The sequence below is a fragment of the Diadema antillarum genome, unplaced genomic scaffold (genome assembly GCF_040938485.1).
Source record: "Diadema antillarum isolate AM-2024a unplaced genomic scaffold, OU_Dant_1.0 scf00000104, whole genome shotgun sequence".
Classification (NCBI taxonomy): Eukaryota; Metazoa; Echinodermata; class Echinoidea; order Diadematoida; family Diadematidae; genus Diadema; species Diadema antillarum.
In genome coordinates this window covers 136,554-153,187 of record NW_027270993.1, presented here as the reverse complement: position 1 = coordinate 153,187, position 16,634 = coordinate 136,554, and the positions used below count along the sequence as shown (strand labels likewise).

At 37.6% G+C, this 16,634-nt stretch overlaps 1 protein-coding gene across 1 annotated transcript; it reads right to left on the bottom strand.

Annotated features, from left to right (window-relative positions):
• Positions 1–8,572: 8,572 nt before the first annotated feature.
• Positions 8,573–14,155, bottom strand: LOC139719086 (synaptotagmin-1-like). The gene is made up of 7 exons (XM_071630523.1): positions 13,913–14,155; positions 12,804–13,001; positions 12,093–12,347; positions 11,270–11,520; positions 10,421–10,550; positions 9,323–9,451; positions 8,573–8,644 (listed from the first exon to the last, which is right to left on the bottom strand). The coding sequence occupies exons 1-7, from the start codon at positions 14,111–14,113 to the stop codon at positions 8,573–8,575; spliced, it is 1,236 nt and encodes a 411-aa protein (XP_071486624.1). The 5' UTR covers positions 14,114–14,155.
• Positions 14,156–16,634: the final 2,479 nt, after the last annotated feature.

The window sequence follows — 16,634 nt, the reverse complement described above, 5'->3', positions numbered from 1 at the left end:
TTTGTAGTTAGTGTGCTAGTGCATGTGGATATGGGCACTGTAACTTCATACATCACCTAATTGTCTCAACAGATGGCAGCAGAGTCCCAATCTAGGACCTATCTATAGGGCTCACACACACGGGCAAAAAAATAGCTGGGAGAAATAAGGTGTTTCATCTTCGGTAACCTGAAAAAGAAAAAGCGAGGTATACCTTTTCATCCATCAATTTTCCAAGGGGGGTTCTTGAGCTCAAACTCGATCTGTCCAAGGGTTCGCAAGCCAGACTACGAGTTCTTTTTATTTAAAAAAAAAATCATATTTTCTGTACATGCACCCACTCAAATATAGTCCCTTCAAATTCCATGAGAAAAGCTTTCATCTTCAAACCAAAATGTAATTTGTAAAGGAATTCATACTCAATATCTGCAGCTGTTCAGTTTCTGCCAAACTGCCTTTTCTGATTCTTAGTTATTTTTTTCTTCATTTATTTTAGTATCTTTTGCACGATTTTGTCATGCGGTCAGGGATATTGCATCTTATATTTTGGATAAAAAATTTGTCCTCTAAGGACTGGTTGAAAGAGTTTCCCGTGATTATGGGTATTATCAGCTATATCAAAGTGTTGGCATGTTTGACACTCCATAGACTACTATTTGCAAAATGGCGTCACTCCTATGACGACATTTTGCAAAATACAGTAGTAGGCCTACTGAGTATATTATTTGTGAAAAATGATGTCACAAAGCATCTTTGCACCGTCACTGTGAAATGTAACAATATTTTTAACAAACAATTGTTACGTCACAAAGCAATTCTGACATCGCGCACTGCATGCGTCGTACCGTCACTCAAAAAATGTAAAAAAACAAACCAAAAACAAACCAAAACAAAAGTGACGTCACAAAGCAATTTTGACATTGCGCGCTGCTCGTATCGTAAGTCTGTGAAATATATCAATTTCTTGTAAAGCAATTGTGACGTCATAAAGCAATTCTGACACTGCGCATTGCTTCGTACCGTCACTGTGAAATGTAACATTTTTGAACAAAGCACAAAGCAGCCTGACATCCTGCGCTGCTTACGAGAGTCCCTTCACAACATCGCATCCACTACTATACGACACGACTTCTGAATTTCTCGCTTCGCATTTTCCCCACTTTCCCCTTCTTTTGTTTAAATGTTTGATCCAAAAAATAAGACAAATATACTTTGCCTAATTTCAAGTTTCGGGGGGGGGGGGGGGGGAGTGTTTCATCAATTTAATCAGCGCTAACGATTAGTTGTCAGTCCCTGACAATTAATTTAGCAAAATCCTTGGTTTTGATTGGCTGAGATGCTCTGGTCACTGACTGTTACTATGGTTATTGTCAGAGACTGACAACTTGTCAGCACTGACTAAATTGACGAAACACCCCCTGGTTAAAACTATAGGCCTCGGTGTCTCCAAAAGAACTATTCCCTTCGGCGCCCCTCAGTGAATAGTTCCTTTGGATTCACCTCTGCCCATAGTTTTAACCAGAAACTCTCAAGGCAAAGTATATTTGTATACTATGATTATGGCAAAGAGTATACTGCAGAAATATACAAGTCGAATATTATGTAACAGAAACATATAGCACACAGACATACATGTACTTACCCTGGAACCCATAAAACAGCAAATGAATAAAAAGCCTTTGGGACTTTTTTACACTATTTCTCTCAAGATTGACCATCCTAATAATTATTGTGCCTTTATTAATGGTGTGAAAGGAGAGTTTATTTCCTACTTTCCGATTTAAGAGGAGGAGAGGACTGATATGAAAAAAAAAATCATGTCATTTTTGGTTGAGCTTCAGTAACTTCAGATCGTGAAGATTTAGTTCTTAGAATGATATATATAGGGCTCACACCTGTAAATATCATAAAAATATACTTTGCCTTGAGAGATTCAGGTTAAAACTTTGGGCAGAGGTGACTCCAAAAGAACTATTCACTGAGGGGTGCAGCCCCGAAGTGAATACATGTAGATCTTTTGGAGACATCGAGGCCTATAGTTTTAACCAGGAACTAGAAATTAGGCAAAGTATATTTGTTCTATATTTTGGATAAAAAAATTAGGCAAAAGAAGGGGGAAATGGGGAGAATGCGAAGCGAGAAGTTGTTTCGTAGTTGTGGATGCGATGTTGTGAAGGGACTCTTATAGTAAGCAGCGCAAGATGTCAGGTTGCTTTGTGATGTCATACTATTGTTTTGTTCAAAAATGCTACAAACGATACGACGCATGCAGTGCGCGATGTCAGAATTGCTTTGTGACGTCACAATTGCTTTATAAGAAATGGATACATTATTTTCACTGACTATGACAGCACGAACAGTGTGCGATGTCAAAATTGCTTTGTGACGTCACTTTTGTTTTGTTTTGTTTTTAGAAATTGTTACATTTGAGAGTGACGATTACTATCTTTGGTGACGATACGACGCATGCAGTGCGCGATGTCAGAATTGCTTTGTGACGTAACAATTGTTTGTTAAAAATTGTTACATTTCACAGATGACGGTGCAAAGCTGCGTGAATCTCATTGATGCTTTGTGACGTCATAACCTCCGCCAAGGGAGGAAGTTAAATGTTTTCGTTACCGTTGTTGGTTTGTTTGTTTGTCTGTGTGCAAAATAACTCAAAAAGTTGCTCACAGATTTGGATGAAACTTGAAGGAAATGTTGAGAATGACACAAGGAACAGATGACTAAATTTTGGCAGTGATCCGGAATTTTTTTTATGGATTTCATAAAGGATTTTTGATATTTTGGCAGGTAGGGTCAATGAATTAACTTGGGATTTCAAGCTGCGCATTTTTGAGGTTTTCATACGCACAATAAGTGCGTGCTCTAGTTACTGCTAGAACGAGGCGCGCCGCACGGCTGAGGGTTTATGACGTAACAAAGCATGCATTTATATGTATGGGTGGAAATCACTGATCTCTATGGAAGAGCAATACAAGACAATCGGTTGAAAGTAGCTGCCAGGGCGAAGGTCTGCGCTCTAAGAGAGCTTTTCTAGTTTTGCAAATAGCATAGGCCTACTATTTGCAAAATGTCGTCATAGGAGTGACGTCATTTGACAAATATGTAGTACTAAATGGAATGTCCTACATGCCAACATTCTGATATAGCTGAAAATACACATAATCATGTGAAGCTCTTTCAACGAATCCCTAGAGGATAATTTATTGACCCAAAATAAAAGAACTATATTTAACTAGAAATGTCGCTAAGGCGACTGGTATGCCTCCGCCATAATGCATGATTCTCCCAATAGGTCTATAGTACATGTACATGTAGACAATGTGTGATTACATTTTCACGAAATTGGCAAAATATTAAAATGACAAGTTGTCACAAATGTGTTGAATGTTCATCTTCCTTGACCTAGGTTTAATTGGATGAATAGGAGAGCATGTATTTGGAGATTTAAGGACTTTAACTTGACTTTGACCCATTCATAAGTTTATGCATTGAGTAATTTTCAAGGTATGGAGAAAAAGTGCAATTTCTGTATTGAAAAGTTCATTGTTACCATTTTCATCTGGCCTTTGACCCTAAAATTCATAGGATAATCACTGTCAGGCACAACATGCATAAATATGTAGTAAGTTTCAAGATAACTTGAGCCACTTCTGAGATATGGAGGAAAAAGTTAGTTCAGCACTTTCCCTTGATCTTTGACCTTTTGACCTTTGAGGCAAACAAAAAAAAAAGAAGAAAAAAGAAAGCATCCAGAGAATCTCTATTAGGTTATACATGCATACAACAAGTGTAAAAAAATAATAATCCTGCTGGCATTGCGTAAATGAGGGAAATAGTAAAATTTTGAAGTGTTGCCCTTGACCTTTGACCCCTGACCTTTGACCCACGAACCCTAAATTCTCTAGATAATCACTGCCAGTCAGTACATGTATATATATACTATGTTCCATGAAGATACCTTGAACAATTTCCAAGATACGGAGAAAAAAGTGAAGTTTTAATATTTTTACTTGACCTTTTGACCTTTGACCTCATGACCCCAAACTTACACCAGAGAATTTTAATTGGGTAATACATGTATACACTAAGTTTCAAGAAAATATCTTCAGGCATTGCATAGATATGGTGGAAATAGTGAAATTTTATGTATTTGACCTTGACCTTTTGACCTTTGACCTTGAGCATGTGCACCCAAAAGTTGATAGGCACAACTTCACCCCCTAATACATACACATGCCATGTTTCATTAGGATACCTCAAAAGGTTTTTTAGTTACGCTGTCCACAAAATTCATTACGGACGGAAGGACGGACGGACGGAAAGACGGACGGACGGACGGACGGACGGACGGAAGGACGGACGGACGGACGGACGGACGGACGGACGGACAACCCGAAAACATAATGCCTCCGGCACCACTTCGTGGCGGAGGCATAAAAATCCATCAAATAACAAAACAATAAACTGTACTGTGTATGCCAATATAATTAGGGACTGATATGTATTGCATGTATAAACGTAAAAAACAATTTTTCCCTTCTTGAACCTGAATTGCAAATGCACTAATAACAACAATGTGGGAAGGCAAGACACAAATGGGCTCTATACATTCATCTGAATACAGTACTCGGGACACTTTATGTGTGCCCAATAGAAATATCATGTCTCATTCCTCCTAAAAATGTATTTTCTGAATCCTTGAAGTGATAAGTTCATATTCTCAAAATTCCACAACACTGTGACCGTTTGTCACACTTTTTTCAGATACAAACCACTTTGGCATAGACCATGCAAATAAAATGTACTTCTTTTTTTTCCCCCTTTCCTCTGAAGTCAGGCATGATCCTACCATCCCACACACACACACACACACACACACTCAAAGAGCTGTGAAAATGATTTGTAACTGAAATTTGACAGAAGGAAGCAGTGGTGATCTCACACTGCATGACTCTACAAAGATGACCTGTGATGCCAGCAGAGTTCAGAAAAGGAAAAGAATAGTTTATTTACTTGATGTACAAGTACTTGTCTCTACAAGAATATTCTTGTGTAATGTGCACTATACTCAAAAGTTTACAGAATATGGCACAGATGGACGGAGCGGAAAATCTCAACAATGAAAGACACACAATGAGATAAAACAAAAACTTCTGACAAGCTGAGATACATTTTTTTTTTAAAGAAAAGAATAATCAGACTCAAAATACTAAAATCAAATCAAAGTTGGGGATTTTACATCTAGAATTTTGTCACCTTCTCTATTAAGTCATAAAGGCAGTGACAATACATAGGTAGAATAAAACCACAGAGTTGACAATTATCTCGCATACGTTATACTGTATATTATCTATTTGTTTCCTGAACAAAAGTAACTACCTGTATGCAATTTCTGAGTGAAAATATATCATTCTGCTAAAAGTGCTGGATAACAAGTTCCTACCGCAACAAGATCACCATTCTGGAAACAGCAAAGCAGAAATATTCCCTCATGTTCTGCATGCAACTCTTCTAAAATGATGCATTATTGAGAATATCCACATACAGGGCTGTCAGAATATTGCCTTCATGCATAACCAGTCTTTGACATATGAAAGAAGAAGTACATTGTATATTCAAGCACAGGTTTCAACTTGTAAAAACAGGTAGGATACAGCTGCAGTTTCAGTTTTCATTAAGATGTGTTTGTATCACCCACTACTCAGTACCGGTCTGAGACTCGACTTGAAGACATTGTATGTCTCATTTCATTTATCTATTCTGTTACTGAATCTTCCACAATCTTATTTTATCTCTCTCTTTCTCCAGATTTTCAGACATGTTTGCATTTCATTTGCAACTTGCAAGAATAACTTAAAATCACTTATAAGATAAATTCCCACCAAGCATGCAATGGACACACACCTATTTGTGTTAAATGAAAACTGTTACGTACGATTGTCATGCATTCCCAGTAGAGCTGTTTCACCATTCCTGTACTTACTAACTTTCACCTCTTTTGGGGAAATCAACTCTTGAAAAAGGTAATAACAGTGTCTCACTTCATGGAAAAGTAAAGTAGCCTTTAATTGCAAATCTATACTGCAATTTGATCAAACCTTGTCCTGTTTTGATGCATGCAATGTCACATACATTTGTATGACAAATGGAAAAAAGTCAGGTATCTGCAAAAGAGGTCTGCAAATTGTGAGAAATGATAGCGTTGACAGCACATATTGGAAGTGCTATCATATATCCACATTTCCTACTACAAATAAGGTATACAAATTTTTGATGCATTACCTTTAAAGAATGACAAGTTAATTAAATAGGTTTACAGCACAGCAGGCTTTTTTTTTTTCATGTACGTGTACTACATGTAGCTTCATAAGAGCAATTCTCAAAGAGAACAACTTATCACTGTTGATATTTGACAGTGGTTTACAAATACTTACAAAGAGAATCATATCATTCTGCTACAAAGACATATACTGCTTCTACTTTTTCATACTATGATGTCTCCAATGCTCAACACACAGCAATAATCAAATAACTGCATATTACATGTAGCCATAACACGGACAATAGATTTTCAATGAACTTCACACAAACAGCAAACACAAATAAGTATTTTGAAATAAAAACTTTCAAATCTGATTGCAGCACATCTAACAAAAAATGTCATACATGCATGCACAATGTACTCTTAACATATGTGAGTTTGATGACTAACTGGAAAGCTGAAAACTTTGGGAAATTCAAGATAAATGAAGCAGATCAATGAAAATCTGTGTTAAATTGAATGAGAAACAATGACAGCTTTATCTGCCATATCATCTTCTGTTCAAACTAGTTATGTTCAGCAGCAGATGATGTCTCTTGCACAGAACTTGTAACTTTTTTTTTTCTAACAAATATTACCAAATTTGATTTTTCTTGACTTTGCATAAAGGTGTTGTCTCTTTCTTTACTGGAAGATTTGCATAAATATGTCCATGTATGTATGCATGCATGCAGTGGTAGTTGTATAGTACATTGTATTTGTATATTTTGACCATTACTTCACATGATCTTACATACCACATGGACTATGGTTGATTTAATTTTCAGTGGTTTTTTGATTTTTTTTTAAATCATATATTTTGACCATTACTTCACACAATCTCTACATACCATATGTACTATGGTTGCTGCAATGAATGTGAATTGTACCTTAAACGAGCAAAAATCTATTTTTCTACAGACATAGCACACATTCTACCCTCACATGACACAGGAAATCTTCAGTAAATTACACTAATGTACCACTTCAAATGCATTCCAGCCATCCATTCTAACAGTAATGCAAACAAAGAGGGACACAAACATTACACAGGATAGCATTACAGCAAACAAAAACACAAACAAACTCTCATATTGCTTAAAGGTAATTAAGCCTCGTCATGTACAGAACGATACCTCTGTTCCTGAACCACTGATTTCTGACCGAAGAGGTAGACAAGGGTAAACAGAATTCAGAAATTATCCATCATCTGTTTGTGCCATCTTACCTCGCCTGGTGTGTAACTAATATAGATTTGCCACAAATGCTGTTGGCTTCTTTTCTTGTCAGCAAGTTTTATGTTCCGAGTTGTTTCTCTTGATTGATATACAGTGTCACAAACACTGGGACAGATATTCCTACAAACATTCAACACCATCCCCCAACAGTGAAGACTTCTAACATTGATAAATACATATTCTCTGGAAATTAATGCTTATCATATATAAAGCATTGCATATATATACAAATGATTGGCAATATACAATGAATAAAAATCATCCTTATATAATACAAAGAATTAATGGTCTATAAAAATATACATATGCATTTTCAACTTGAGTTTGCTCTAGCTTGCACTAGTCCTAGAACTAATTTGAAATATATATACAACAATTTTCAGTACAAAATCAGTATATTCCAACATGAAAGCCCATGAAAATAGTCATAGTTGGTTGTATCACATCACACTTAATTTGATATCAACGTACAGATATAGTACTACAGTGTATCACGACATCAGTACATGAAGTATATTCATGCTATTAATATTTCGCTTTTTGCAAGACACAAATTTGTTGGAATATTACTGTTACTTGCATCACAAAGACATATATGACATAACAACCAGCTGGACAGCTAGCTAGTTAGGCAGATAGAAATCTAAATAGATAGAACAAAAACGATAGACCGAGAGAGAAATTGGTAGATAAACAGATGAATGAATGGTGTGAAAAATATGTGGCGAGAAATTTTTCTTGAATTGGAGCCGATGACCTTTTTTACGACATAAAATTTTCGCAAATTGCCACTGGCATTCGATGCATAGTGATGTAGATAAGAACTTTTGTATGCATTTTAATTCCATAAATGTTGGCTCCTTGCAAAATTCACAAAAATTTCATGCACGCGAAACTTTCTGGTCTTTCAGTACAGACTGACAACAGATGGGTTGTTGCAGGGAAGGGGATAAAGACAAGGGAAGACAGAAATAGATGGAATATGATCACAAATTACAAACAAGGGCTTTAGACACATGACTTCTAAACTGGAAGAACCCAGACATCAGGTTGGAACTCCGTTGACGATCCGAACCTTTGCTGATGATCCTGCTTTTCGACTGTGGACTGTCAACACCTGTATTTCAGAGCGATTGTAGTTTAGAAAAGGGGGAGGGGATTAAAGTGAGACAGTTAATAAACAGACATCTGGGTCTCGTTTCATAAAACTTGTAATCAGTAACAACTGCCACATTTCTATGACAAATTTGCTCTCAGCCAATCAGATGCAAGGATTTCAGTAGCTTATAACAACTATTGTAACAGTACTTGTTATTGATAACAAGTTTTATGAAACAGGGTCCTGAATATTTCAGGTGTAGCAACATCCAGGAAGATGGTATAGCACCTCTTGGGAGCAGAAACATGAATGTGGCTTACACATAGTCACAATAAAGATGAATGAATGAAGTTGATTTGATATATTTGGTGCAAAAATCACTTCGATGGCTATCTTGGTAACATTTAACATACAGACAATACTTATACTTTATTACTAAACAGAAAAAGGTATATGCGCTGCTCAAATCTTTGCATCTTCTGCATCAATGTTTAGAAGTGGAAGAATCATATTTAGTTTCTCTCTCATTTCAGTTATGCAGAGGGCAGAGATAACATGAAAAAAAATCAAACTTAACTTCCAACTTTGTCGATGTGCTCATTGTCTTTATTTTAGTCTCCTCGCAGGAATCATTATTTTCACCTGTCATTGATACAAAGAAGTTTATGGGCATGACCTCACATTTGGGGTGCTTACCTTGTTGCCACGGTGTTTCTGAAACACAAGGCCTGGGTAGCGGTAGACAGAGTGTGCATACATGGCCTCCCTGAACTCTTGCACAGTGGCTGTCTGGGACCACTTGGTGCGCACTCTCTCCGAGTTTTTCTACAGACAGAGAAAGTGAACACAATTCTACTGATCTATGTTCTAAGATATAATGTGACTATGCTCCATTTCAAATATGCACAGAAAGACAAAAAGACACAAACACATCAACATCTATGTATTTATTTCCTCAAATATTTCTGTAATGAATCAACTTAAAGACAGTAATTACATGCATAATAACAAAGCTTCTTTTCGACATTGTCTCAGCATAACCAGGTAGGATCTCATCCCTACATCCAGTATACATCTATGAAGCATTCAGAGCCCAACTCCCCAATTCCCTTCACATAACAGTTGTTATTGTTTTCATAAAAGCAGCATTTAAATCTGAGAGATGTGTGAGTTTGCTTTAATGACCAACTTCACAAAATGATACTTTAAATTAGTTGAGACGTGAATGGGAAGGCTATTTGGCCACCTAAGGTGGTAGATAAGCTTAGAGGAATCCCATGAAAAGCCCTTCGTACTATTATCAATATATCTCTAACATTGCTCTTAACCCTTCAACCTAAAGATGACAAGAAATAGACTACAAATGATTGTGATTTTGCATGCATTAAGTAAAATTCTCTGTCTGTCTGTCCTCTCTTGTGGAGCAATGGAGGAAAACATTATTTTGAGAAAATAAAAAGTGATTAATGAACCAGACAGAAACATCTTGACATCAGTTATTAAACTATGTCAATTCATTCAGAAAATCCCACTGAGGATTATACTATACACATGACTTACTAACATTTCAGTTTCACAACAGTCTGAACAATTGTTCAAACCTGCCAACACTCTTGGTTGGCTTGATTGTTGTTGTTATTTAAAAACACACAAATAAACAACAATCTCTGGCTTTTATCCACCAATACTAAAAACAGACCTTTCAACATAGTAGGTAATAAACAGTATCATTAAAACTGATCTTTCTCTACTATTCCCTTTGGCTAGATTATGAAACCAAAGAAGACAACATACCAAGTCTGCCAGTGGGAACTTCCCTGAGAAGCCCTGATCAATGTCCAAGTTGTTGAGGTCAATGAAAACCTGTCCCATGTCCTCTGTGTCGCCGATGAGTGCTTTGTCTAAGACGTGCAACACTATGTATCTAATGTAGGCAAAGGAGGACAGGAGAGAATACTCAGAACTAATGCAGGGGAAAATGTACTCTGAACTTGTACTTTCATCACAAAATCATACATTTTCACAAGTTTACACACTGACATGTATTTTGGTATCCTTTAAAGGTTTTTTACCTACCATGCAATTTTGTAACAGCTTGAACACTTATTCGAAGCACATATATGTGCCTGAACAGATATTCCTAAATATGCGCACACTGAATAACAAAATGAATGCAGATACTGTTCAAAACTGATGCGATTCATGGGTACTCTAGAGTAGCAAAAGAAAGTTTTACATGCTGAAGAAAATCAATGTAATGCTTTAACATCACATGTAAATTTGGAAAGACAATGAAAATACAAAGGTCACAGTCATTACAATATATACATTTCTGTCAGTTGCAGCCCATTAAAAAAAAACACACACACACACACACAAACAAAGCTTAAGCATTTAGCAGATGATCGTTTTTGACTCAGAAAAACTTTATTCAACTAAGAGGCCAAGTGAAATGCAAATATAACACACACACACACACACACAAATATTTGTTTCCTGCCAATAAAGTTGTCATTTTGTCTTGTGTGTGTGTGTGTGTGTGTGTGTGCATGTCATTTAGGTGTAGGTGCGATGATGCTGTAATTCTACAGAGCCTTGAGAACCAACTGCATGAGAGAAGACAAAATGGTGTCATCATCCAACCTGTTTTCAAACTCCTCCTGGGCGACTGTGAAGTCGAAGGTCTCTTCCCAGACAGGAGCATGTGTCTTCTTCTCTACCTTGGTCTCTTCCATCTTGTGGATGCCTGGGATGATGACTTTCACATAGGGGTGGGGCTCTTTGTTTGCATCACGCCTGACGAGTCCAGTAGCATTGTGGATGGTAATCTTCAGTGTATCTGGCAGCTGATACCCCAGTGTGATTTCAAGTTCACCTTGAATATCCAGGTCAGTCTGTAGTATGATTACAGCGAATACAAACAACACAATAATTGAATGCTTATTCTCCCGATAGAAATGCAGACGCACATGGAATGAATTCATTCACACTTAATTATGAACAATGTTAACCAAGTAAATGTAAAATTACATACATGTAGCATCAAACTGAAGTAACCCAAGACAACCCCATGTGTTTTGACATAATAATTGACCAACTTCAAAACTACTGTTGTCTCTCTTTTGCACTTAAAGGGAGAAGATAACTCTTTAAGCTTAGTTTCCGGAGTACACAAATTAATATCATGTCAACATTTTTAGAAAATCAACATGCACACACATACACACACTCACCCACATACATTCCCACACAAACACAAATAAAAATGAGCATAAAGTAAATAAAGTAATATATAGAAAATTTTTAGTTTGGGTTTGAAATTAGGAATAGGCAGATAACCAGGCAGATAGAATGCTAGATACATTCAGAATATCTAATTGAACAAGTAATTCCTACACCACGTTTCTACATCAAGAAAGTTTTATCAAAAGTGTTGCCAAGTAGTGAGACTGGAGTGTGTGAGTACCTCAGGCTGGAGTTCAAACCACTTGGTGATGATGTCGCTGAAATCCATCTCAGACAGGCGCACTATGTTCTCTCCCATGAAGTCTGCCTTACCGAATGGGTCATGGCTCAGCACACGCACCCTCATCATGGCCTCTTGGATTTCATCCTCATTGAGAGTGAAGGTGAAGATCTCATTGAAGGTTGGGTTGAGGGATTTCTTGACATACTGGGTGGCTTTGATTCCCTCGCTGTGCTTGTCAGGGATCATCTCCAGCTAAGAGATAATAAAATCGCACAATGGGATCACTAGAACATAATAACTTACACAATTACAGCACTGTACCAGCCTCATCTACTGAATATTTGATCATATGTGAAACAATTCATAAAACTCTACCTGGAAATCTGTGTCAAAATATTATCAATCAATATTTCTGTCACATTTTAATCTTTAACTTAGTTGGTCGGAAAGTCCAATTCACTCTTTTGAAGTTCTCCTTGACAAAACAAACACGCAAGTAAGAAAAAACTTGCTCAACAGATAGACTTCACATTCTAGGATACACAACCTACACGAAGAATGCATCCAGCTCCCATGTTGCTGATACTTGTAATGACAGCCCTACTCCTATTGCCTGTGTGGGCATCTGTGCATATTAAGTTATCAACGTCCTGATTTAATGCAAATGAAAATGAGAAAGAATCTGAAAATAAGTTTTTGAACTCGTACTTGAACATATGGATCAGAAGAGCGTCCCCTCATGTCCTTTGCACTGAGATCCCTTGCAGAAACCACTTTCACCAAAAGCATCTTACGCCTGCCGTCATATTTCAGAGAGAGTTTGACCTCTCCCTTAGCATCACCCAGGGTCTTGGTTACAGCAGGATCCATGCGCTTGAATAGCTGCTTCAGAATAAAGATACTTTCCTGGAAATTTGGAAGAAAAGCGATACATAAGACTGATATTAATAATCTCAAAAACTTCAAACTTGTCTTGATATTGCCTCAGCATAAATATTATCAGACACCAAAGAATCTTGAATTAATGGGTTAGCACATTTGCTTTCTCTAAATGAAAGTAGATCAGATCCAGCCTACGGTACTACGAGTAGAAAACAAAGAGAATAAAAAAGATTGTTTTTGACCAATGGAATGTCCATGATCCATGCATGATAATGTACACATAACATATTTACATCCAAAATTCTTGTGATTTAACAGTGTGCCAGGATAACTTGGGAATACTACACCTAAAAATAACTGCTAGTAAAACTAAATGATGAAGTGAAGCATGGCAGCAATAGAAAGTCTAAAGGTACAAAAACACCACTGTGAGTCTAAACAACTAACTACTATTAGATCTAGGTTTAGACAGAAACCACTCTAGTCCATGCCATGTCAATGATTGTCATTCTTCTATTTCATTTGCAACATTATCTGATCATTAGATATACTACAGAATCCACTAGTGACCACTAGGAGTTCTTGATCTACATTAGAAAAATTTACTTCAGTCTTCACGCATTGTCAACTGTCATCACGCATCAAGACAAAGTAAGCTAATGTCAGATTCTGTGTTCATATTGCATTATACAGGGGGCAGATCCAGGAATTCCGCAAAGGGGAGGCGCCTTTTTATAACATAAAAGGGGGAGCACACGCCCCCCTCCCTATTTTTTATTTTTTATTTTTAAGAATCTATTTCTGTTTTGTTTTAACAAAAAAATAAGAGCGGGATCACACAAGGAGCGCACCAGGGTTAGCCCCCCCCCCCCCCCCTCTCTGCCAGTCTGGATCCCCAACTCTGTATACTGTGACAACATTTCATTTTCACTCACATTGTAAGTTTCAAAATCATCGCTCTGGTCTGTAATCAACGTTGCTGGAGTTTGATGTCGTCTCTTTTTGGCCGTGGTCATGGCCCGTGCAAGTTGGGTAACCCGCTCATTGTCCGAGCGGAAATTCTTCACACCAGACCCCGCTTCTGCTGTGGGCGCACTCTCTCGAGCGCTACCATCAGCACTCGTCGAAGCTCCCATGTCGAGCTTTACTAATCACATGAAAATGAAGAAATTCATGCAGTAAATTGTTTCATGAAATTGCCTGAAAAACTTACTCACTACGACCTCAATATAGAGGCCAATATATATTGCATATTAATTGCCAGAAGACTGAAAAAACAAATCCCAATACGGAGACGGCCGATCAGGAAGTATCGCATGAGCATCAGTCCGCCATATTGTTTATAGAATGACGTCAATGCGCCATGGTTTCTGATCGCACTACACTTCGAACGTGACGGAATCGAATCGCAATCGCTGCGATATCGCACACCAAACACTCAATGCACCAGCAAGGGCACACAAGCGGGCGAAGAGCAATGTTCAAGTCTCAGATATCACATTTCATGGCCGGTGGAACCGGGGGGAGGCCTCGAGGGGGGGGGGGGGGGGGGGGGGGGGCTAGGGCCCCCATTTTTGTGCACCATGCACCATACAAAGGAATACATAAGTTGTCATCACTTGGGCCCACTTTTGGACCCGGAAGTACGTGGGTTCTCCCACACACTTTTGAATATACGCTCCGCCGGCCCTGCATTTGATGCATGATGTGTCTCTACAGGTCTGTTGTGTCACAAAACATCCTACCACACAAAATTTTCGCGATAAAACCTATAAAATACAAGGAGAAATCGGTATTTTTCTCAATAAACCATAACTGTAGACGGTTTAGTCTGGAATCGTTCACATTTTGTGTATCTAATGATATTTCACATCGATTATGCGGATTCAAATGTTTACAATGGTCGTTTCTATAACTCACATTTTATAACTATTTTAAAGCACTAATGCTGAGACTTTATTTTATATGTAAATCATGCCCATTGTCACTACTACTTCTCGCTCTGAGTCTGACAGTCTCGTACCTACCTTCGTTGTGTTTTTGCCGACGTTGGTTTTTGTTTGTTTGTCTGTTTGTTTGTTTGATATCTGTTTACAAAACTTACATTGTAACTCAAAAAAGTTACCAACGTTCAGGGACAGTTGATAATGACACTTTAAATTTTGGCAATGATCCGGATCACCGTCCGGATCTAGGACCCTTTTTAAAGATATTTTTGAAGAATTCTTTATTATTAAAAATGGGCCATATGTGAGTAGGCCTGGTTAACTTACAATAATACCAGTGTGATTCGAAATATTGAGGGTAATACGTTTTGATGGTCAATGAATCTGGGATAGGCGTATCAGATGATATTTATGAAATTAATGTATAGGATTGGTAGGCCTAAAGGGTGGAAACGGTAGGCGGCCCAAGTGCTTTTCTGCATGGCGGGCTGCGGAACCAGAAAGGGGGTGGGAGCGAGCACAACCCCCCCCCCCGGAATTGATGGATGTTGTGATTTCCCCCATTTTTTTCTTTTCGCACAAAAAAAAAGAAAAAAGGAGGGGTACTATGTATCGCTCGTTCAAAACGAATGAATGAAGTTTCAGCTCATCATCTGAATGTTTAGATTAAAATTTACAATAGGCAGATAGGTCTATCACATCAGACACTATAGCACTGATGAGCAGAAGAAAAGCAAGATTGGCAAGATAGTGTACACATCGTAGAATTGATAGCCCGTGCCGTATAAGACAGTGTATCAGCGTGATCAAATTATTTGGAAATAGGAAAATAATTTTGAACATCAAACGCAGAAGAGAAGATAATGCCGAGTCATGAAATTCTCACTCATAATTTTTTTTTTTTTTAACTTGGCATCCCTGCAGACATGTGGACAGAGTGAATGCAGCAATAATGGTAGAACACATCAGTGAGAGTTTGAGGAAAACCGGACAATCCGTTCAAACGCAATGAATATTTTTAAAGTTTCTGCTCATGCAGTTACTGCTGGATGAGAAGACTACTACAGCTTGTGATGTCACATTGTACAACAATATAAAGAAAGTATAAAGAAAAATCAACATATTTTCACTTTCCTCGCATAATGAAAGAGCACGTAACTTGCCTCTTTCAGGAGATAGGGGGAATAACATTACCCTTAACATACGTCAGTGACAAATTAAGGAAATTATGTGCACGTGTTTTTCAAGAAATACAATTTTGTAAAATTTCTCTCAATTTTCCTTATAATGTTCTACGCATGTGACATCATACACTGCAGCAGTCTTCTCATCCAGCAGTGACTGCGCAGATGCTTTAAAAATTCATAACTTTTGAACGGATTGTCAGATTTTCCCCAAACTTTCACTGATGTGTTCCACTAATATTGCTGCATGTCACGCAATCCACGTGTAATGAAGGTGGATTTTTTGAATAAACATCCTAGTGAGACAAATAATATTTCACCGGAATGTAATCCACATGTGTGAGAACATGTGATCTTTAGTTTACGGCACAATAGTGTCGATTTTGCTTTGAGTCACCTTTGTCTTGTTTCGCAGTTTTTTTTTAATGTCTTTTATTGTTTTGCAGGTTTCGAAGTAGCAAAGCTAGTTAGCAACTATGTAGGTGAACGGCTGGATATAAGACTATAAATGCCGACGTGTACTACAA